This window comes from Trichomonascus vanleenenianus (assembly GCF_965637985.1).
Source record: "Trichomonascus vanleenenianus strain CLIB 3782 genome assembly, contig: TRVA0_001S, whole genome shotgun sequence".
NCBI lineage: Eukaryota > Fungi > Ascomycota > Dipodascomycetes > Dipodascales > Trichomonascaceae > Blastobotrys > Blastobotrys vanleenenianus.
In genome coordinates, this window is record NW_027481886.1 from 657,495 (window position 1) to 678,671 (window position 21,177).

Genomic DNA, 21,177 nt, shown 5'->3' on the forward strand with positions numbered 1-21,177 from the left:
TCTCATAGCAATTCGATTTATGATCTATTCTTTTTTTTAGATATAGCCCTTTACTGAGGAAATCGACTTGTATGCCTGCATTCTTGACGATTGTTATATCATACTAGAAACCTCATGTAGGTTAGTCCTCCTTCACCCTAGTTAGCAAGCCTTTAAAAGGCAATTATTAATACTACTCGTAATCATCTATAACGGGCCGACGAATCAGATGCGTATGATATTATGTACGTAAAAGGCGGGCAGGCGAGGACCGTGTGAGGAGTAAATACGCATTCAAAGTGCGAGGTTTTTCCGCGGTTAGTCCGATATGGCGCACTTGTTTCACAGCGGCTGTGTGAAGACCGAATCAACCTTCGAAAGATTAAGTCGATTGCTACGGACAATTGGCGAGCAATGGACGGTCAATTGGCCAAAACAGCCTTACAATAAACTCCAAAAAATACCGCCAATTGCCAACGGCCTATTCTACTCGCATTGGTTAGGACTGTTGAAGCGTTGGATAACGTATACGTTGCATGCATTCCTAGATGTTTTTCCGGCCCGAAGGGCCCACACACCACAAAAAACCCAAAACCTCCTTCCCTCTCACCCTCTTTCCTCCTCCAAATTGCAAAGTCGTCTGATTTTTCCGGCAAATATCCCTCGCGTTTTTGTTTCTGGCAGCTGTTCCATCTCTCCCGGGAAATATAAACAGGCTCTGTCCTTTTGAATTGTTGTTTAATTGCAGTTTTCGAAAATAACAGAGGGTAAGTCCCATATAATCCACGGTTCTTTGTAACCACCCGCCTTCAATCTCGACCTTTCCACCTTAAAAACTCGACCTTCCACAGATTGAACCTCCCTCGGAGTCCAATTTCTACAGAATTCAAACTAACCAATCGGATAGTCACTCTCTAGTAAATTTCGGGTCACTCTAGTAAATTTCAGTCTCGCTCTGGTAAATTTCAAGTCACTCTACTAAAAAGTTCAGACGAATTGAAATGTCGCGAGTGATTTCTGGCATGTCGTTCATCTCGTTCCCGACGAGTGACGAGCGGCTGTACCGCGAAACGGTCAAGTTCTACGAAATGCTCGGGTTCGCCCCGGTCCAGGAGTACGACCGCTCCCACCCGGAGTCAACAACAGCCATCAAGACCGTGTCGACCCACTCGTTTGACTCCATCCACGAGACGTGGCTCTCGGCGCTTCCCAGCGACCCCTACGAGAAGCCCTCGGCCCAGCAGGTCAACCAAGGCGCCACCATCAAAGTGCGCCACACCCGGGCCGGCCCCAGCGTCGAAGAGTCCGAAAAGCGCACCGAGGAAGTCAAGCGCTACTTCGCTGGCGAGGATTTCCGATCCGTGGCACCGGCGTTTGTGTTCTCCACCGAAGATCTGGGCCGGCTCATCTCCGAGCTCGACAAGGCCAAGTACCCCGTAGAGAAATGCCCCTCCGAGTACGCTCCGGTGGAGGCTTACACTGTAGACCCGCTGGGCAATGCAATTGGGTTCACTTCGCGGCCCAACCCGTTCTCGACCAACGACGCCGGGCGGGTGACCACCGTCGAAGCCGAGACTTTCTCCCGCTCTGGCGAAGCCTCTTCGGCCAGCTCGGTGTTCGGGGGCGACGGAATGGCCCAGACCGGCGACCGTAAGAAGAAGATCGCCATTATGACCTCTGGGGGCGACGCTCCGGGTATGAATGCGGCTGTCCGGGCCGTTGTCCGGGCCTCTATTCATCGGGGCTGCGATGCCTACGCCATTTACGAGGGCTACGAAGGTCTCGTTAAGGGTGGAGACTACATCAAGCAGATGACCTGGGCCGATGTGCGAGGTTTCCTGGCCATTGGTGGCACTTCAATTGGTACTGCGCGGTGCAAGGAGTTCAGAGAGCGTGATGGTCGGCTCAAGGCCGCCCACAACTTGATCAAGGCTGGAATTGACGGTCTTATTGTGTGTGGCGGTGACGGTTCGCTGACTGGTGCTGACCGATTCCGTGAAGAATGGCCCAGCCTGATCAAAGAGCTGGTGGAGAAGAAGCTGGTCACTGAAGAGCAAATCGCCGGTCACGAGCATTTGTACATCTGCGGTCTCGTAGGTTCCATTGACAACGACATGTCGCTCACCGATGCGACAATTGGCGCTTATTCGTCGCTCGACCGAATCTGCCAGTCCGTGGACTACATTGATGCCACCGCTGAGTCGCACTCGCGAGCGTTTGTCATTGAAGTCATGGGCCGACATTGCGGTTGGCTCGCACTTATGGCCGGTCTCGCGTCCGCAGCTGACTACATCTTCATCCCCGAGAAGCCTCCCAAGCCAGATGAGTGGGCCAAGAACATGTCGGATATTGTTTTGAGGCACCGAAAGCGAGGCATGCGAAAGACCATTGTCATCGTCGCCGAGGGAGCCATTGACAGCGAGCTTAACCCAATCACTTCGAACGAAGTTAAGGACGTGCTGTCTGGCCTTGGCCTCGACACGCGAGTCACTACGTTGGGTCACGTGCAGCGGGGTGGTACCGCCGTCGCCGTGGACCGAATGATTGCGACCCTCCAGGGTGTCGACGCCGTAGACGCCATTCTCAATCTCACTCCAGAGTCGCCGTCGCCCATGATTGGTATTACCGAGAACAAGATTGTGCGACGGCCGCTCATGGAGGCGGTGCGGCTCACCTCCTCGGTCGCAGATGCCATTGCCGCCAAGCAGTTTGAAAAAGCCATGTCACTGCGAGACACTGAGTTCTCAGAGCACCTGGAGAACTACATGGCACTTAACTCAGCCGATGCCGACCAACCGAGCAATCCAGCCGAAAATAGCCTCAAGATTGCCATTATCAATGTTGGCGCCCCCGCCGGCGGGATGAACGCCGCACTCCGTGCGGCGGCATCATACTGCTTCTCGCGAGGCCACAAGCCTTATGCCATCCACAATGGTTTCACGGGCTTGTCACGGCACGAGTCGGTGCGAGAGCTAGACTGGCTTGAGGTTGAGAAGCTGGCTCTGAAAGGTGGCTGTGAGATTGGTACCAACCGGTCGACTCCGGACGTGGACATGGGCATGGTAGCCTATTATTTCCAGAAGTATGCGTTTGACGGTCTCATTATCATTGGTGGTTTCGAGGCCTACCACTCGCTGCACCAGCTTCAGGAGGCGCGATACGCGTACCCTGCGTTCCGAATTCCCATGATTTGCTTGCCGGCGACTATCTCCAACAACGTTCCCGGTACCGAGTACTCGATTGGTAGCGACACGTGTCTCAATGCGCTTGTGCAGTACTGCGATGTTATTAAGCAGTCTGCGTCTTCAACGCGACGACGAGTGTTTGTTGTTGAGGTCCAGGGCGGCAATTCGGGGTACATTTCGGCGTATGCGGGTGTTGTTACGGGCGCCCACGCTGTTTATACTCCAGAGGAGGGCATCTCGCTGCGGCAGCTGAACTCTGATATTGAGAACCTCAAGCGGTGCTTCACGCACGATGAGGGACGAAACCGAAACGGCCGGCTTGTGTTGCGAAACGAAAAAGCTTCGCAGACGTTTGACACCAAGGTGTTGGTGGACATTTTGCGAAACGAGGCTGACAATCGGTTCGAGGCACGAGAAGCCATTCCGGGACACGTCCAGCAGGGTGGCACTCCATCTCCCATGGATCTGACTCGAGCCGCTCGACTGGCTATCAAGTGCGTGCAGTTCCTTGAGGACAAGCAGGAGGTGCGAAACAACGACATTCCGGACGAGGATTCCATGTACTCTGTGATTGGTATCCGATCGTCCAAGCTTGTTTTCACTCCTGTACGAACGCTGTGGGACTACGAGACTGAAGTCGAGGCGCGACGACCAAATAGAATCCACTGGGACAAGATGTTGACTATCGCGGACATGCTTGAGGATCGAAAGAGGGTGGAGTGATTATCGGAAAATTATTTATAAGTATTTTGGGTGTATAATAAAAAGAGTATAATACATGATCACCCAGATAAGCGGGTATTATTACGGTCGTGGAAGCTGAGCTCAATATTAGTACCACTGGTTTCCCCATGAACACTGTATTGCTTGACTTGGGGGCCAGCCCCCAAACCCCCGTGGCTCCGCTACGCGGAGGATCAATTGGTCTCTATAAGATTTCCGCGAAGCGGAGCCCCAAGGGGGGTTTGGGGGGACTGGTCCCCCCATATATATTAGCTGGTTCCCCCAAACCCCCGTAGCTCCGATTCGCGGAGGTCAACTTGGTCTCCACAAGATCGCGCCCCAGGGGGGGTTGGGGGACTACGACATTGGGTAGCAATGGGTAGAGTGAGCGATAGTAATAGGTGGTAGTAACGTGGGGGAAGAGATGGAGGTCAATTTAGTGAAGTACTAACTACTTACAGTTATAGGTACATTATGTTGTCTGGGACTATTCACCACTAACGAACTCCTTCAATAGGGGGTCCGGGAGGACTTGTTATAACAATCTATAGTTAATAGTTCATTAAATTGACCCAGGGGGACAAGTCCCTCCGCGCTCCCCTATTGAAGTAGTGAGTAATGAGTAATTCTAGAGGACAAAACTACCTGTAGCAGTTCATGAGCTTTCGTAGAAGCTTGGAAGATGAAGTCGAGTAACAAATGGTACGATATATCAATAATAGCATTTTTGGTGTATAATAAAAGAGTATACATGATTAATAAAAGGCTTGCCGTGTTGGTGAATTTAAGAAGATGGAGTGACAAACTTGTGGTCGCCGTTGGGCTGCTTGACCAGCGTACCCTCAGCAACCAGCTTGTCAAACATGTCCACTGGCACCCACCCCTTGGTCTCAACAAACGGATTCTCCATAATAAACTTGTTCCACGCCTCAATATCCAAAGCGGCCCTCTCAAGATCGGCAGCAGAGTACGGAACAGGGAACTCACGCCCCTCAATTCCCAAGTACTTCCACTCCTGAGCCAACATGGCAATATCATACGCCAAGTCCTGGACAGTAGCAGCCGTGGCATGGAGCGCCGAGTCGACAAACTGCTGTCGCCGCTTTACGTTAGGCGTGAAAGCAGCAAACAGCTCACTGGCGCTGGGCGCAGACTGCTTAAACAGGAACTCAAACGCAAACTGGTTCTGAGTCTGGGCCATAAAGTGATCCACCGTCTTCTTGTCAGTCTCGCTAAGACTTTCATAGTCCGGCACATCCTGCTTCGAAAAGACCTTGGGGCCCTTATGCTGGACGAATCGTGGCACTCCGTGGAGCAGGAATGGCCGCACCGCCGTCGACTCGTAGTCAACCAACATAAACGCAGACGGATCAGCATCTGGCGAAATGATGTTCATTGGAGAAAGATCCGGATGGTTGAGCCGCCCGCTGTACACCTCTGGAGGCAATTCGCCCGAAGATGGGTCGAACAGAGCCGGAACAATCTTGGCATACTGCTCAAAGATAGCCTTAGCCTTCTCGAGGTTGGCCGTCTGCTCTTCAGTGATCCCCGGCGTAGCAAGAGCGTCGATAACATACGCGAGCTGGACATCAGCACCCGCATCAAGATATTGCCTCAGGCTCGTGTAGGGCCCTCGGAAAGGAGCGCCAATCGCAGCAGAGGAGCCCTTCCAGAACCGCGCTTCGGTGGTAGGACCAATTCTCCACCGGTCAGCAAACTCAGTCTCTCCGTCAAATGGAACATCACCCTGCAGTTCAGCATCAACGTCCTCCGTGAAATAGAGACTGCCTAGCTTGTTGAACTTGGTGCTGATGATTTTATCCATCAGGTCCACTACGGGCTTAATTGTCGAGCTCTTGGCTTTGATATCGGTGCTAGCTGGATTCCAGCCCTGCATGAGCAATTCTCCAGGCACAAACTCCATCAGAAAGTACTCGGCCTCAATTGGGTTCTGGGCAACGGAACACCACGAGTACACCTCTGGCATGGGCAATTGGTGCTTTTTCCTCAAGAAATCCATCGTGGCGACCTCAGACCGCATCCGCGCATCGCGAAACTCGCTATGGCCCAGGGTATAAGGGATCCTCAGCGCGAAAGCCCGCCCGTCGTCCAGATCAACCTTGTAGATCTTGTGGTGCTTCCCCTCGTGGAACGGCGAAATCGTCTTCACTTGGATCTCCGCCTCAGTCGGGGCCTTGCCCTTCTTAGGCACATTGGCCTTTACGACATCCACCAGGCCCGGAAGTGAGAACTTCGTCTCTCGTGCCCGGCGCTCTTGTTCGTCGTTGACAAGCCACCGGCCCCACGTATAGTTGTAAAAGTTCTTCACATCCGGGGTTTTGTCATTCAACGACACATTGACCACCTTATCAGATGAAGTCGACTTGAATCTTCGCAAAGAACTCAGCAATCCAGGCTTTACTCGTCGAATCATGGCTTCCTACTCTGCTCCGCTCTTTGAAGGGTTCTCTCCAGCCCCGGCTATCGGAAATCCTCAGTCGGATCTCCGACCTTCCCCCGAGCCAACCAACTTTGAGTCCGCATATGCTCCGTAGAGAACATACTATGGCAGTTAGAATGGTTTAAAAGTAGAGCAGTTCAGGTGATAATGGGGGGACCAGTCCCCCCAAACCCCCCTTGTGCTCCGCTTCGCGGAAGATTCTTACGATCTGATCACTCGATCGAGTTGTTGGATGAGCCGCATAAGCCGCACGCGGCGGGGGTTTGGGGGGGGGGGGGCAACCCCCTACTAACGGGGTCTGGGGCAGCGCCCCAGAGTACAGAAGGTCAAGACTGGTAGTAGAGTTGGAATTGGGACTCAGATTCGCGGAAGATGGGGGGTCGGACGGAGTTGTCCAGGATCTTGGTGGGCAGATGAACGGCTTTTTTCACCCCCTTTTTTTCCAGGAACCTCAGGAGACTATGGTATAGCCCCAAAAACAAAAAAAAGCCCCATTGAAACAAAGTTGGGTTCATGGTTCGAGATTGAAACAGCGACTTCTCATGAGGAGCAATGGCTGCGGTTTCGCAATTTGCGGAGGTGTGTGCGGGCCACCTGTCAGACTGCCACGGCCGAGTGCTTCTTGATTGCATGATGACGCGCAGCGAACCCACACACGAGAAGCCAAGGGTAAGCCCCTACTTTAGAAATTGAGGGTAGTGCATCCAACTGCCAAATCCATTTTTTCCTCTCTCTATCTCCCCCTGGCTTTACAAGCTCAGTTTTCCTGGAATAGCACCGAGACGACATAGATATAGAGCGAGGCTTGACTGCCCCCCCTTAATTTGGAGCGGCTCCTATTTCTAAGAGCCTCCTCAGTACTTGTAGTACCAGTAGTAGCAGCCTTGCAGAGAGAGTTCAATAAGGCTGATTAGAGTTTCAGGCAAAATTACGCCACCATAGGAGGGTTCACCTGGTAAATTCTTGGACTCGCACCCATTACCGGACCATGCAGTACAAACTGTCGAGCAATTCGCTCAATGACAAGCGGTCCTGTTCGTGGAGTTCGGCTTCGAGCGACTACCGGACGCTGTCACAGAGGTCCTCTCAGCTCGAACTAGTCGATGGCGATAAGGAAGAGGACACAGTTGTGCTGTTTGCTAGCAAAGATGCACGACTCACGCAGTTCAACGCGATAAGAACCCACGACTACGATTTCCCGCCGAATAGAGACAATCGCATGAAGGAATCCCTGGTTACGCGCGGCGACCTTGAAGTGTACAAAATGCTGGGCAAGAAGGCGGCGTTTTTGCGGTGCGGCAAGTTCGTTCACCCTATTCTGCCCCGGCTGAGGGTGTGGCGAACTGATGATAGGGAATTTATTTTGCCGCAGCCGATTCCCAGCAAGTTCTGGCGTATTGTTTTATTGGACCAGGAGGGTGGTGGTGAAGACCTGAGGGGGTACGACTTGGAATATGTTTTCAACGAGACGTGTCACTATCGCAATGTTGTGCCGCCCCCAAGTCCTCCAGCCAGTGATGGCGAGCCAGACGTGGCAGAAGAGGATTCGGTAGAAGACGAGGAATCTCCAAAGGAATCGACCATTAATTCGGAGCAAGATTCAGTGGATCCAATTGAGAAAGACGAATCGACTAATTCGAAACAAGAATTGGTGGACCTAATTGAACAGGAAGAATCGATTAGTCTGGAACAAGAATCAGTGGAGCCAATTGAACATAATGAGTCGACTGATTCAATCAAACAGGAGGAGTCTGAATCAATTGAAGAGGAAGATTCGAATGATCCAATTGAAAGAGAAGAGCCAATTAAAGATACCAAAGACAATAGAGAGCGGGTTACTAAGAGAATGGAACGCCCTCATTCAGCATATTCGTCATCTGCGTCAACATTGGATAAAATACTCGACTGCTTTGAAGCCCCACCGGCAATGGTCAACGTCGAGAGTGGCAATGCCACAGTAGGACTCATAGTGAACGACTCACTCATCCACGACCTGGATGATATCCCATCGAGTTCACCAGCCTCTACTGCTGCCACCTCTGATAGTAGGGCAACCTCAGCATCATCCTTGGAAGGTCTGCGCACTACGCCGCCATTAGTCTCTGCGCCGTATATCAGCCACCCACTGGTGCCTCTGGCGACACGGAACAATATTATCAGCTCGACTTTCCCGCTCCGCTTCAGACCCATGGACGACGATTGGCTAGAAATCAGTGGCAGCGGCCCATCGTACCATTATTCACATGAGACGCGCCACAATCCGGTCCAATGGGCTGGTGAGCTCGTCTCTTCATCTTCAGCATACTTCACTGAGCGGGTAATTCCGCGCCGTCAGTCGCTCAGGACATACCACAGCTGCGACAGCATGCGCAGCCACAAACCCGAGCCCAGCTATTCTCCTCTCTCTAACAACTCGGATGTTGATTTTTATCACCAGGCGCTCGCCGTGTCTGGCTACGTGGGGTGGCGTATTTGGAACCGCCTCTCTCCATGGGCCAAACGCGGATACTAATTTATTTATTTATGTGTAATGATATTGTTAATGACTACCCTCCGCGAAGCGGAGCTACGGGAGCTCGAGGGCTGGCCCTCGAATACAATCCGCTGCTGGTGCATTATTGGGGGGACTGGTCCCCCCAAACCCCCCTGGGGCTCCGCTTCGCGGTGATTTGAGCTGTGACGGGGGATTTGGTAATTTGTTACAGTGTAACGAAAACTTTGTTACGGCGTAACGCAAGGGGGTCTGGGGGCTGGCCCCCAGCTACGGGAGCTCGAGGGCTGGCCCTCGAATACACTCCACGCAGGCGTATTATTGCGGGGACTGGCCGCTACGTCTCCGCTTCGCGAAGAGAGAGACCAATTGATCCTCCGCGAAGCGGAGCTACGGGGGTTTGGGTAGTAAGCCCAAGAGGAGTGGAGGTATTTTTCGAATTACAATATACATCTATCGTGACAAAATTTTACAAACTACTTACATGGGTGGACGTGGCTGGGACAGGTTCTCAGCCTGGGAGTAGACCTCCTCGCCGCCGGCCTCGAACTGGAGGCCAAGGCCGAGTCGCGCCGAGCTCTTGGAGTGGTCGATCTCGCCAGCGAACAGGACGGAGACGACTGGGAGCACTCGACGCTCGACCAGGCAGGCAACCTTGCCCTGGGAGTCGATCTGGCCCCGGAACACAGACTGTCGGAACTCGTACTTGGCGCCAATGGTGGTGGTGGCGTCAATCTGTGGAGCACCGCCCATCATCATCATCATCTGCTGCTGCTGGGAAGCGCCCACCGACAGAGAGGTCTCAATGCCGGCCTCGACCTTGTCGGTGACCCGACGCCAGAAGGAGGCCAGGACAGAGCCCTGGGCCTGGAGCTGAGCCGCAGCGACCCAATCGTCACCAACGTATCGGCCGTAGTAGTTAACAGCAGCGTCTGGTGGGTACATTGGGGACTGGCAAGAGTAGACGGTCTCGAGACCCAGGGCGAGCTTTGGAGTCACAGACTGCAGGATGGAGCCGACGGCGACACCGGTGAAGCCACCCTCGAGCACAGATGGGTTGAGGGCCTTGAGGTTAAGCGAGAAGTCGGTGCCCCGGTAGTCGTGCTCGAGCTGGAGCATGGCTGGCTGACCGGCAGCGATCTGGATGTTGGCCTTGGACACGTTGAACGTGTTCCAGCCGTAGTGGAATCGGCCCGAGAGGGACCGGTCGTTGTCAATGTTACCCTGGAGCAGCACGTCGTCGGTCGCGTAGAACGCGGCGAATCCGTAGGGCGGCATGACGGGGGAGCCCAGGGAGAACGAGTGGGAGACCTGGAAGGCCGGGTTCATGGAGAACGACTTGCTGAGGTCGGCACGCAGGCCGGTGAAGAAGTAGTTGTTGAGGAACACGTCCTTGGAGGTCTCCTTGTTGATGTTCTCAATGGTACCTGGGTTAGGCAGGCCCAAGGCTGCTCTCCGGTTGGCAACCGAGCTGTAGATGTCGTTGACGTACGACAGGACCGGGTTGGTCGTCCATACGGACGGCTTCTGCACGGGCTGGCTGCCCGGGAACGCCGTCAATGGGACCTGCGGGATTTGGCCGAGTGTTGGCACAGACATGGTATCTTTTCTCTGTTCCTTTTGCTGTTTGGAAGCTCTCTCCGCGTTAGTTTGCTTTAAATTTTTCAGGCGCACAGTTTGGGAGGGTGTGGAGTCTCAGAGTTACCGCTATCCACCACCCGTGGTATACGATATACTCACTCTCCCCGCCTTAGTTATTACCGTATTAATTATTGGTGAACGATGTGTGAAGCAGTTGTATTTGTTATTAAGCTTGGGGGTCGCTGTGAATAATTTAGTTTCGGAGCAGAATTGGTCTTATTTAGTATACTACAAGGCATGGGCGAGCACCGATCGTTATATAAGAACCACCACTCCACCATGTGTCTATACAGCAATCGACTTGGGGGGACCAGTCCCCCCAAACCCCCCTGGGGTCTCCGCTTCGCGGAGGATCAATTGGTAATGAATTCAATACAGGAGAGCATATGGTTGAAAGCAGATGGAATTGCCAATATACAGCATTATAAGAATATGATACCGGTAGTATGATCCCCCCATGAACACTTCACTTCTTCAATTGACTTGGGGGCCAGCCCCCAAACCCCCGTAGCTCCGCTTCGCGGAGGTCAATTGATCTCTACAAGATCTCCGTGAAGCGGAGCCCCAGGCGGGGACTAGTCCCCCCATATATACCAGCTGGTTCCAATTAACTTGGGGGCTAGTATACAGCTAGTTATATTCTCTGGGAACACTCATTACTACCCACTCCTCACTGCCCTTCACAACTCATTATCTATCTTCAATAGGGGGGTACGGGGGGACTTGTCCCCCTGGGTCAATTAAATCTAACTATTATAGATAATTGTGTTCATTAGAACTACTCACTACACTGCACTATTCACATCACTCACTACTGCTATAGGGGGGTATGGGGGGACTTGTCCCCCTGGGTCAATTAAATCAGCTACTATAGATAAGCATGTTCCTAATACGGACTACACTGCATCACTCACTACTGCAATAGGGGGGGTACGGGGGGACTTGTCCCCCTGGGTCAATCAAATTAATTACAATATACTATTGATTATTATGGTCTACTCATACTTACTACTCACTACTAAATAGGAAGTCAATTCAATGAATACAGATATATTGTCTGGGACTATTCAATAACGTGTACTACTGTACGCAGTACTACTTACTGCTAGTAGGTAATATTTGGTGTCACCTGGTAATTCCAAGGTAGTGGGTCCCCCAAGCTAGCAACAGCTTGCCGTAATGCCGCTCACATTTGTATGCCTCAAAATCATTCTAAGCTTGTCTTACGGGTGACACTGTCTTCCCACGGATATCGTTTAGTAATGCCTGCAAAATACCTAGTAGTCTTCCGTCGTAGGTGAATTATTCTTCCCAATTGAGCTGGATTAGGCCAGTTGTTCCTAATTATGAGTGCTCGTCTATAGTTTACAGTTGAAGCGTATTCTTTGGGAAATAGTGAATTATGAATGCTTTTGCAACTGTTGCGATTTCTAGCTACCCCAAAGCCATCGCTTTATCCCTCCGTATGGGAGATCTGCAGTCCGTTGGTACTGTAGTGATTTCGCTGAATTGACCCAGTGGGGCAAGTACCCCGGACCCCCTATAGAGGTAGTTTATTAAAGAACGCCTGAGTAGTTTATTAAACTGACCCAGGAAGACAAGTCCCTCCGTACCCCCTATTGAGGACGTATAAAGAATATCTATAGTCCATTAATGAGTTTCCAATAGCTTGCAACTTGTGCTATACCGGGTACTATACCGGGTCCGAAATAATAGTGATTCACTAATTGTAGAGTGTCCCATTTCTAATAAGGCATTAATCAATAGCTATTAACGATAGCATCTTGGTTCAATTGACCTGCAATATCTCCGCGAAGCGGAGCCCCAGGGGGGTTTGGGGGGACTGGTCCCCCCAATTGCTACTAGAAGCGAATGTATTCTCCCTGCTGGCTGAGCTCCGCTGCGCGGAGGGGTCCAAAAAGTCATAATCGCATTAGCGTTACACATAAAAAAATAAATAGAAATCATCAGTTCATTGTATAGTCTTCGTCGCGAGGCTCGCTTGCCGGTTTCCCGCTCACGCTGCCCGTACGTAGCAGCTGGATCTTTTCCCCGAGAGTCACAGGGGGAGCGTCTGGCAGCTGCTGACGCAGCGACACCGGTGCAGACGAGAGCGACGGAGACGGGTCCACCATCTGCGCGTCGCCGTCACCATCGGCCTCTGGGTAGTCACGCAGCTCACCACTGAACACTGAGCTGTCCGTCTCTCGCGGCGTGCTCGCATTGCTCGACGAGGGCGGGGGCGCCGCCATTGCATTGAGCTTGGCCCAGTTGGCGTAGCTCATGGGATCGAATTTGCGCCGCACGCGCTTCCCTGCGACACCGTCCTTAGTGGCAGTCGTCGAGAGCGCCGAAAACGTCGACGAGGACCGGCTCAGCGGCCGGCTGGAAGAGGTGGTCGAGAGCGCCAGATCGTTCATATAGTCGGAATCCGAGTCGACCGAGGCCCTTGTGCTCGACACGAACGGCGTGCTCAGCGAGTCGCCGTCGTCTGGAGTCAGCGTGTTCACCTGGGCCATCTCCAAGAAAAATAATAATTGATGAACAAGAAAAGTATCCAAGAACCAACCAGGTACAGAAAAGAAGGGCTTTTGAGAAAGGGAGGCTACAAATCCCGTTGTTGCATATTTGGGGGAGGAGTCCAGGCCTGAGAGGAGGGGGACCGCCCTTATAAAACCGGCGATGAAACCTTAACTGGCTTATAGCACTAATCCGGGGTAATAATCTCACACATATGATCTTCCAGCAGTTTCAAGGTGTGTCTCGATAGACGGGTCCCCCTTGAATGCAAATGTCGGTCCCGACGCAATGTCGCATAACCAAATGACGCTATGTCGGGGCGATCGTCCCCAAGTTGGGGAAATAGGCGTGAGACACGCTATTTTCAGTTACGTCACATAACCCCGGGGCCCTCTAGTCAAGATCCATGGCATCATCGACCTGCACGACGGGAAGAACAGAGTCGTTAGAATCAATCGGGAAAGAAACGACCTCCATGGCTGTGGCCTCGGGTTTGACTCCCATAACGGTGTGAAACTGCTTGAGCAATTCCCGCTTGCGTGAGATACGGTACTTGAGGTCTTCGATCTTCCTGACGCGGTCCGAAAGCGACTCATCAAGGCCCTCGATCTCTTGTAACGCTTGTTTCGCGCGGGAGATCTTGAGACGGATGGGGCCCGACTGGTTGAATGCGTCCTTAGCGCTGACCTCGCCGGTCGACACTTTTTCCGCCAGCTCCTGGACCATTCGTAACAGGTCGAGTTGAATGATTTGGTTTAGCGCTTGGTCGCTTTTCTCCCGGGGAGTCAGTTCACTCTTTTCATTTGCAGTGCTTGCTGGAGCACTGGAGGAAGGAATCTCTTCGGTCTTCTGGGACTGAGTTACCGAGGGGCTCGGGAGGGCAGACTCCTGTCTCGACGGTGGAACAGAAATAAACGCGTCCATTTCGTTATTATTTTCCCAGGGAACGGCACCGTTTACTTGAGATTTGCCCGTTAAGTTGGGACTGTACTTCTTTTAGTGTTAGTACCGGTGATGGAGGAGTGATGAAAAGTCGGACTTGGGAGGTGTCGCATCACCAAATCCTCATTCCCCGCCCCCTCAAGTTCTACAGTACCTGGTTCTGTAGACAGTATAACCAGTGTTTTGAAGCGGTTGAGGGGCATTGCATATAATCTGATGTATGAAATATGAAACTTCATTAGCTTCACTGGGTTACTTCAGGGTATGGAGCGTAGAAGCACTGGTTCACTCAAATCTGATAGGTTCCGTAAATGTAAAATCTTGCACTCAAATTTAAGAAAGTAGAGAATTGGTTAGGCCCCTGGTCTCAAATACATGACTAGTCATTTACTATCCATGGACTGGAAGCTTTTTTAAAATGATTCTCTTACAATGATACCGCTGAAGTGGTTGGATTTATGGTACATTTCATAGATCTACCTAACTACATTGTAATATCTTTCTATCATTTAGTCCTGCAATGCCAAATTATATTCTAAATGCTTCTAAATGAGGATACAGTGTAAGCACTGCTTAGGATATCCCTTGGCATTCCTATGCAGAAGACTCGTTTCATCCTCATCGAGACAAAACCAGTCATGACCGACTAAATGCGTATAAATGAGCCACTTCATCCAATATTTCAAGCGCAGAATCAAACCAGATACCCATATACCCTTGCAATACCCAATTTGATACCCTGTGGATACCCTTATGTATATAAAATCGACATCATGGTGGTTTTTTTGGGCTTGTACCTGTTTTTTCCACCCATAACTCTTTCATCCCCCCATACCCTCCGCGAAGCGGAGCTACGGGGTCTGGGGCTGGCCCCAGGAATCCAAGCGTAGAAATGCTAAATCGTAGTTTTAATAACCAATATCTATAAATTGTTTATCTACTGGTCGATAGACGTATTAAGAAGTCTGAAGGAGAACGGCGTGTATGGCCTGCCCTCACCCTGGAAGAACTTGGACATACTCTCGACCCAGTGCAATCGCAGCGAATGCAACATAGCCGAAGTGCCCTCCATGGCGACCAAGATAACCACGGTGAGCACGAACCACATGCCAAACAGGAATACAGTCATGGCGACGCCGAGGGCACCAGTAGTGCCAAACGAACCGCCAAGGGTCATGCTCCACAACACCGACGACAGCTGGGCGTGGGCGAGCGACAAAGCCCACAATCGCAGGTAGGACGCAGTATGAGAGATACAGTTGAGGCAGAACTCAATGGTGTGGATGACCTGGTGAATCATGACATCGCCAAACGACTCGCCGTGGTGGCCACCTTCTTCCTCGTCTTCCTCGCCGTGCTCGTCAGACCCTTCAATGGCAGTAGACTGCTCGTCGGTAGGGAGCTGCTCGTAGTGGTTCTTGTTGAGCTGCCTTCGGATGTAGAGCGGCTTGGCCAACAGCAGCCACGGGACGCAGACTAATGCAATTACGACCAACACTGACTGGACGTACGACTGGCCCGGGTACAGCTGGTCCTCGATAACGCCCGGTGCCAGGAACATGTTAATGAGCATGTTGAGCAGCCCTGGCGCCGGGAGACCCTTGCCGACCCAGTCAACAGACCACTTGTATACAATAGTAAGCGACAGGTAGCCAAAGATGCTCTGCATGAACAGCAGGCCGGGAACGAAGTTACCCCAAATGTCCACCTTGGACTTGAAGAACCGCGCGTTGACGAGCGAGAACATGTAAGAGTAAGTCATGTGGATGAAGCCCATAAGGATGGCCAGCTTCATCTTGTACGAGTTGGTGAACAGCAAGTTGTTCTCGGTACCGTGCCACACGGGGTCAAGACCAAATGGATAGACACCGACCTGGTGCGCTTCAATTGCCTCGCCAACCTTCCACGACTCGGGCCACTTCCAGCCAGAGTTGAACAGCGTCATGGACAGAGAGAAGATATCGTTGTAGATGAGACCAGTGTACACGGAGAAGAGGCCCATGAGCAGCAAAACATATCGACCCGAGTAGGCCATGTCGAAGATCTCGTCTCGCTTCATCTTGCCGAGCTTCGTCTCGTTCAAAACGAGCGCCAACGCAGCCAGAGAGAGAATGAGACCGTGGCCCAAATCACCAAACATGATGGCGAACATGAAAGGGAAAGTAATCACCGTAGCAAGACCCGGGTTGACTTCGCGGTAGGTAGCGGTGGCGTATGCATCGACAATGTTCTGGAACGCGTCGGTGAACTTGTTGGTTCGGTGGAAGGTGGGAGGCGTCTTGTTAGTGCTAAGCACATTGAGAATGGATGGAACGTCGACACCAGCGTTAGCCGTAATGTTCCGCAGAGAGCTCTGGAGCAGCGCAATTTCGTCCTGTGGGACCCACCCTTCGGCAATGAAGCACTTACGGTTCTGGTCGTAGTTGAACAGGTTCATCGCTTCGTAAATGGCCTTCTCCTTAGATGCAATGACGGACCAGCTCGAGATGCGCGACGATACAAACTCCAGTTCAGCGTTCCGGGTGAGTTCCGTCGTCGAAATGACCTCGTTTATGTCCAGAAGCTCCTGGTTGACCCTGGCAACCTGATCGCGTCTTTCCGAAGCATCAGCATCAACTTCATACAAGTCTGCGTCCAAAGCTTCGGCTATTCGCCGCACCTTGTTCGTCAATTCACGACCGTGGGTAAAAACGACAAAGATCGACTTCTTGACGTGCCTCTTGGTCTTGGGGTCGTAGATTGGCTCATCAATTTCCACCTGGTTCAAATACAGGTTACCCCGCAGCGCTCGCCACAGAATTCGAGCCAATGCCGACAGCTTCCGGGTGTTGACGACACCCGCTACGAAATCAGTACTCAGCCCGTCTACTCGCTGGTCTTCTACGTCTTCTTCCTCTGCCTGAGGGTCGGTGAGCAATGGAGCGTCAGCCCCGGAGTCCACATGCTGCGAGAGCTGGGACTGCGCCTGCTGGAAGAACTTGCCAAACCCAGTCAGAACGTGCCGCATCTCCTTCAATTTCATCTGCTTCTCGAGCAGATCTTGGTGGGAATCGTTAAGTTCCTTAACCCGCTGCTCCAAACTGTTGAGCTTCGACACCAAGTCGTCAATGATGCTGGGGTTCGCAGCACTCGGAGAAGTGTACGGATCAGGCTTGACGGATATGCCTTCTCGCTCCAATTCTTTCCCAAAGAAGCGGATTTGACGCTGAACATTGTCCAATCGGCGGATTTCCTTAATAAAGGCCCGCTGGAACGAGTTCACCTTGTAATTGAGGTCCCGGAACTGCACATTCCCGAGCTCTCCAAGCGAAGCCACTACCTCTCTCCCGATCTCCGTCGTGAAGTATAGCTGGACAAGAGCCATTTCCGCAGAGCCTACACACTTGGTTAGACCGAGTACATTGCAAATCCCATTGTTAACTTACGGAAAATCGCCTCCTTCCCAGTAGACTTGGTCAGGCTCATGGTCGAACAATAGCGAATGTCACACTAAGGGGGGGAGGTTTATTTGTGTGGTCGGCACTATGAGTGGCCCGTCTTTTGTGTACCCGTGCCACATCATACTCCGCACGTGTATGTTTCAGCACACCCAATCAATCGGACCCCTATAGTGATTGCTTGCATCGAGGATTTTTCCTCGAGCTCCCGTAGCCCCGCTTAGTGGAGGATAGCTGCAATTATTCTCCGCGAAGCGGAGCCCCAGGGGGTTTGGGGGACTGGTCCCCCCATGAATTACTACTGTACTAGCGAGGTGTTTTCGAGGGCCAGCCCTCGAGCTCCCGTAGCTCCGCTTCGCGGAGGATCGCTGCTGCAATTGTTCTCCACAGGGTCTGGACTGGTCCCCTCTACTCTTTTTGAGAGTGCATGTTGAAATCAGCGCCGCACTGCGTGTGGCTGAAACATGCATAGCGTCCCAGCCTCATTTCATGCGGCGCAGCAGTGAGTTAACAATTGTTGGCAAAAGTATGCTTTCGGCTTGGGTCGTGTCCAAACTCTCAAGCATACATTAATGTTATGCTTACGCAGAGATTAATGTTATTCTTGGTATATTATGGTCGTTGATATTCAGTGATTTTCTTGTTATGTGTGAAATTAATCGAATAAATGTTTGAATGATAGAGTCATAATATTAAAAAAATATTGAACAAATAAATAAGGAACTATAGTATCATTTTAAAGTCATTAGTTCTCGTCAGTCTTCTGCTTCTTGGCAGCTGGCTCCTCCTCGGCAGCTGGGGTGCCAGCAGCTGGAGTGTTCGACACCTCGGCGTGGTACTCTCGAATGACCGAGTCCACGTCGTCGATATTCAGAGATCGAACGTCACCAAGCTTCTTAATCTTAGCAGTAACCTCCTTGCACTGCTCGTCGCTGAGATGCAGGTTGAGCTGGTCGACTCGGCTCTTGATGGCGTTCCAGCCAGTGAGTCGGTTGGCAAAGTGGATGTATCGGGTGAGACCGAAATCGCTTGGGTTGAGGATCTCGTAGGTCGATGGGTTGGCAAGAATGGCCTTGGCGTGGATACCGGCCTTGTGGGTGAAGGCGCAGAAACCAGTGATTGGGTTGTTGAATGGAATGTTGACCTGAACGGCCTCGGCAACCAGGTTCTCGAGGTCTCTCAGCTTATGCAGCTTGTACTTGGAAAGAACGTAGTCTCGGTCGGCGGCAATCATTCGAGCCATGAGGCCACCAAGCGAGGTGATACCGTTTCGCTCACCGATACCAAGTACGGAAACGTCAATGAAGGTGGCACCAGCCTCGAGAGCAGTGTAGGCGTTGGCAATGGCACAGCCGGTATCGTTGTGGAAGTGGCACTCAATTTCGCAGGAAACAACCGACTTCAAGGTTCGCACAAGCTCGTAGACCTGTCGCGGGTTGGCGCAGCCAACAGTGTCGGCAATACCGACTCGGTTGACACCAATCTTGTCGACAGTTCGGTAAATGTTGAGCAGATCAACGAGATCAGATCGGAACGAGTCCTCCGAAGAGAATCGGATCTCAATGCCGTGGGACTTGACGTACTCAATGACCTCGACAGCGGACTTGGCAATGTAGTTCATGTCCTTGCCGTGCGAGTACTGTCGCAGGAACTGCGAAGTGCCAATAACGACATCAACACCGTCAACACCGGTAGCGACAGCCAGCTTGGCGTCGTCCATGTGGCATCGAATGTGGGTCAGGATCTTAGCCTTGAGACCAAGCTTGCAGATGGCCTCACAGTCCTTTCGCGACTGCTCAGAGGCGGCTGGCGAAGTCAACTCAATGTAGTCGACGCCAAAGTCGTCCAGCGCCTTGGCGATCTCAATCTTCTTCTCCGTGTCGAAGAAGGCGTTAGCAAACTGCTCGCCTTCTCGCAGAGTCGATTCAATCAGCTGGAATCGCCCAACATTAGACAAAAAGTCCTGGGGGTTTGGTCCGTATGGGTTGGATCGGACAACGCCAATATCGCTAGCCACTTCGTTGCTCATTTTAATGCTTTTTTATATGTGAATAGTAAAAAGGATGATACTAAAAGGGAAAAGGTCTTTTGATTAAAGCAAGAACTGACCAAGGAAATGACCCGTATTTATAATTCTATTTCCAAAAAAGCAACATGCTATAAACCCGTCACTTACTCATGGAAGTTTTCATGCATTGCCGGCCTATGTGTCACCGTTCCTGCGGGCTGAAAAGAAACAATGTCCCCTATCGTGGGGGAGGAGGGGATTGTTCAACCTGGGTGTGTCGCCAATTGTTCGAGCCACTAATAGCTCGGTCCTGAACCAGGAATTGAGACAGCTAGAACCTACCAGACCTTTAGCGACCCAATAAAAACTCCAAGCTCAACTCCTAAAGTTATTTCCATGGAATTTCGGCCCATTTTTTCACTCTCTAGTGGACGGGTTTAGTCATAATTGTTCGGTACTCTGATGCCGGTATGAGTGGATAATGCACAGCGGCGGCATGGTGGTGCGGCATATTAATCACTGCGTCACTACGCGTAATACGCCTCGATATGACTGGCTGGGAAAAAAATTTTCACCGCGTCTAATTGGGCTGCTTCGTTCAGTGCACCCATCCTGCTATGTACAGACTACTTTGAGCAGGCCTATAAATTTGCTGCGTTCAGTGCGACATTGCCGTTTTGAGGGTGGTGGATTCAGGTTTGTTTCAGCGCTGCTTCAGTCTGCTCTGTTCAGTCCATTATTTCTACTGTTGGAAGTTACATTTTTACGGACCATCTGGGCCGAGGTAACACTCGCTTTGCTCAGTACACCCACCATGCTATTTTCTGTCACCCACGAAAGAACTTTCTTCAGGTCACCACTTCTGCTGTGTTCAGGCCATTTTTTGGGTGTTCCTAAACGGGTAACGCCATTTGGGAAGTGGCTGGTCGGCCACTGGTTGCTTGATTTGGGATAGCCGCAGCCACTTTGCTCAATCGGGATGCGCCGCACATCCAGCCGAACTGAACATGTGTCCTGCCGACTCTAATGAGGGATGGGCTCGACAAGTGGGCTGCTTCCTGGGGCCAGCCCCAGATCCCGTAGCTCCACTACATGGAGATTACTCGAACAGTACACAATTGAACGAACAGAGTTCAGCCGTGACCCTTATCTACACTTGTCTACATAAGTTGTGGCAGTAAAAGCGACTCGTAATACAGTTCTATACAAGTACACAGTTAAGTATGCATTGGTAAGTCCGTGTACCTTAACTATGGTGTACTTATCTATGGAGACGACTCCCTATGATAACCGGATAAATGGCTACAACCCAGCTAAATGGAGCGCAATAATCACGATATTTCTAGCACTACCTACGCCTTCCCCTTTTAATAAATGAATACCATGCGTGGTGATTGACGAATAGCAGAGCAAAGGGCACAGAACATTGAAATTTTTTTCGTTTATGGTCTCACTTCATGCAGCTACAAGCCTCTTTCCACGCCGCTAACAACTGTCGACTGAACTAGTCGACTGCCAGCCCAGAATATAATTAAAAAAAAATTAGAAGACTCGTAGTGTTCGCCACATTCATCTAGCTACCATATTGGCATATAGAGACTACCGTATTCCATGTAATAAAGGAGGCTCGCCACTCTCGAAAGAATGAGTGCAAACTCTCTCGTTATCGCCTCTGGTCTCTTCCGGGTGTGGTATGAGAGTTACGCCTGGGGTCTCACATTTTGGCGAACTTGCTGGAACGCGATTCCGACCCTTCACGAAATATAAAAGCACCAACCCTGCCTCGTAGA

The 21,177-nt window shown here is 51.5% G+C and overlaps 8 protein-coding genes across 8 annotated transcripts; 2 read left to right on the plus strand and 6 right to left on the minus strand.

Moving 5' to 3' along the window:
• Positions 1-617: 617 nt before the first annotated feature.
• PFK2 (6-phosphofructokinase subunit beta) lies at positions 618-3,887 on the plus strand (the record flags this gene model as incomplete). The annotated part of the gene is made up of 2 exons (XM_076681981.1): positions 618-746; positions 887-3,887. The coding sequence occupies exon 2, from the start codon at positions 981-983 to the stop codon at positions 3,885-3,887; it is 2,907 nt and encodes a 968-aa protein (XP_076543938.1). The 5' UTR covers positions 618-746; positions 887-980.
• Positions 3,888-4,671: 784 nt separating this feature from the next.
• AIM9 (Aim9p) lies at positions 4,672-6,321 on the minus strand (the record flags this gene model as incomplete). The annotated part of the gene is made up of 1 exon (XM_076681982.1): positions 4,672-6,321. The coding sequence occupies one exon, from the start codon at positions 6,319-6,321 to the stop codon at positions 4,672-4,674; it is 1,650 nt and encodes a 549-aa protein (XP_076543939.1).
• A 1,015-nt stretch (positions 6,322-7,336) lies between these two features.
• On the plus strand, positions 7,337-8,860 carry TRVA0_001S07250 (uncharacterized protein; the record flags this gene model as incomplete). Its single annotated transcript, XM_076681983.1, has 1 exon — positions 7,337-8,860. The coding sequence occupies one exon, from the start codon at positions 7,337-7,339 to the stop codon at positions 8,858-8,860; it is 1,524 nt and encodes a 507-aa protein (XP_076543940.1).
• A 459-nt stretch (positions 8,861-9,319) lies between these two features.
• On the minus strand, positions 9,320-10,438 carry TOM40 (TOM complex pore protein TOM40; the record flags this gene model as incomplete). The annotated part of the gene is made up of 1 exon (XM_076681984.1): positions 9,320-10,438. One exon carries the CDS (start codon positions 10,436-10,438, stop codon positions 9,320-9,322), a length of 1,119 nt encoding a protein of 372 aa, XP_076543941.1.
• A 2,009-nt stretch (positions 10,439-12,447) lies between these two features.
• TRVA0_001S07294 (uncharacterized protein) lies at positions 12,448-12,999 on the minus strand (the record flags this gene model as incomplete). The annotated part of the gene is made up of 1 exon (XM_076681985.1): positions 12,448-12,999. One exon carries the CDS (start codon positions 12,997-12,999, stop codon positions 12,448-12,450), a length of 552 nt encoding a protein of 183 aa, XP_076543942.1.
• A 394-nt stretch (positions 13,000-13,393) lies between these two features.
• TRVA0_001S07316 (mediator of RNA polymerase II transcription subunit 9) lies at positions 13,394-13,924 on the minus strand (the record flags this gene model as incomplete). Its single annotated transcript, XM_076681986.1, has 1 exon — positions 13,394-13,924. One exon carries the CDS (start codon positions 13,922-13,924, stop codon positions 13,394-13,396), a length of 531 nt encoding a protein of 176 aa, XP_076543943.1.
• Positions 13,925-14,879: 955 nt separating this feature from the next.
• On the minus strand, positions 14,880-17,407 carry VPH1 (V-type ATPase subunit a family protein; the record flags this gene model as incomplete). The annotated part of the gene is made up of 2 exons (XM_076681987.1): positions 14,880-17,317; positions 17,368-17,407. The coding sequence occupies 2 exons, from the start codon at positions 17,405-17,407 to the stop codon at positions 14,880-14,882; spliced, it is 2,478 nt and encodes an 825-aa protein (XP_076543944.1).
• Positions 17,408-18,124: 717 nt separating this feature from the next.
• On the minus strand, positions 18,125-19,408 carry LYS20 (homocitrate synthase; the record flags this gene model as incomplete). The annotated part of the gene is made up of 1 exon (XM_076681988.1): positions 18,125-19,408. The coding sequence occupies one exon, from the start codon at positions 19,406-19,408 to the stop codon at positions 18,125-18,127; it is 1,284 nt and encodes a 427-aa protein (XP_076543945.1).
• Positions 19,409-21,177: the final 1,769 nt, after the last annotated feature.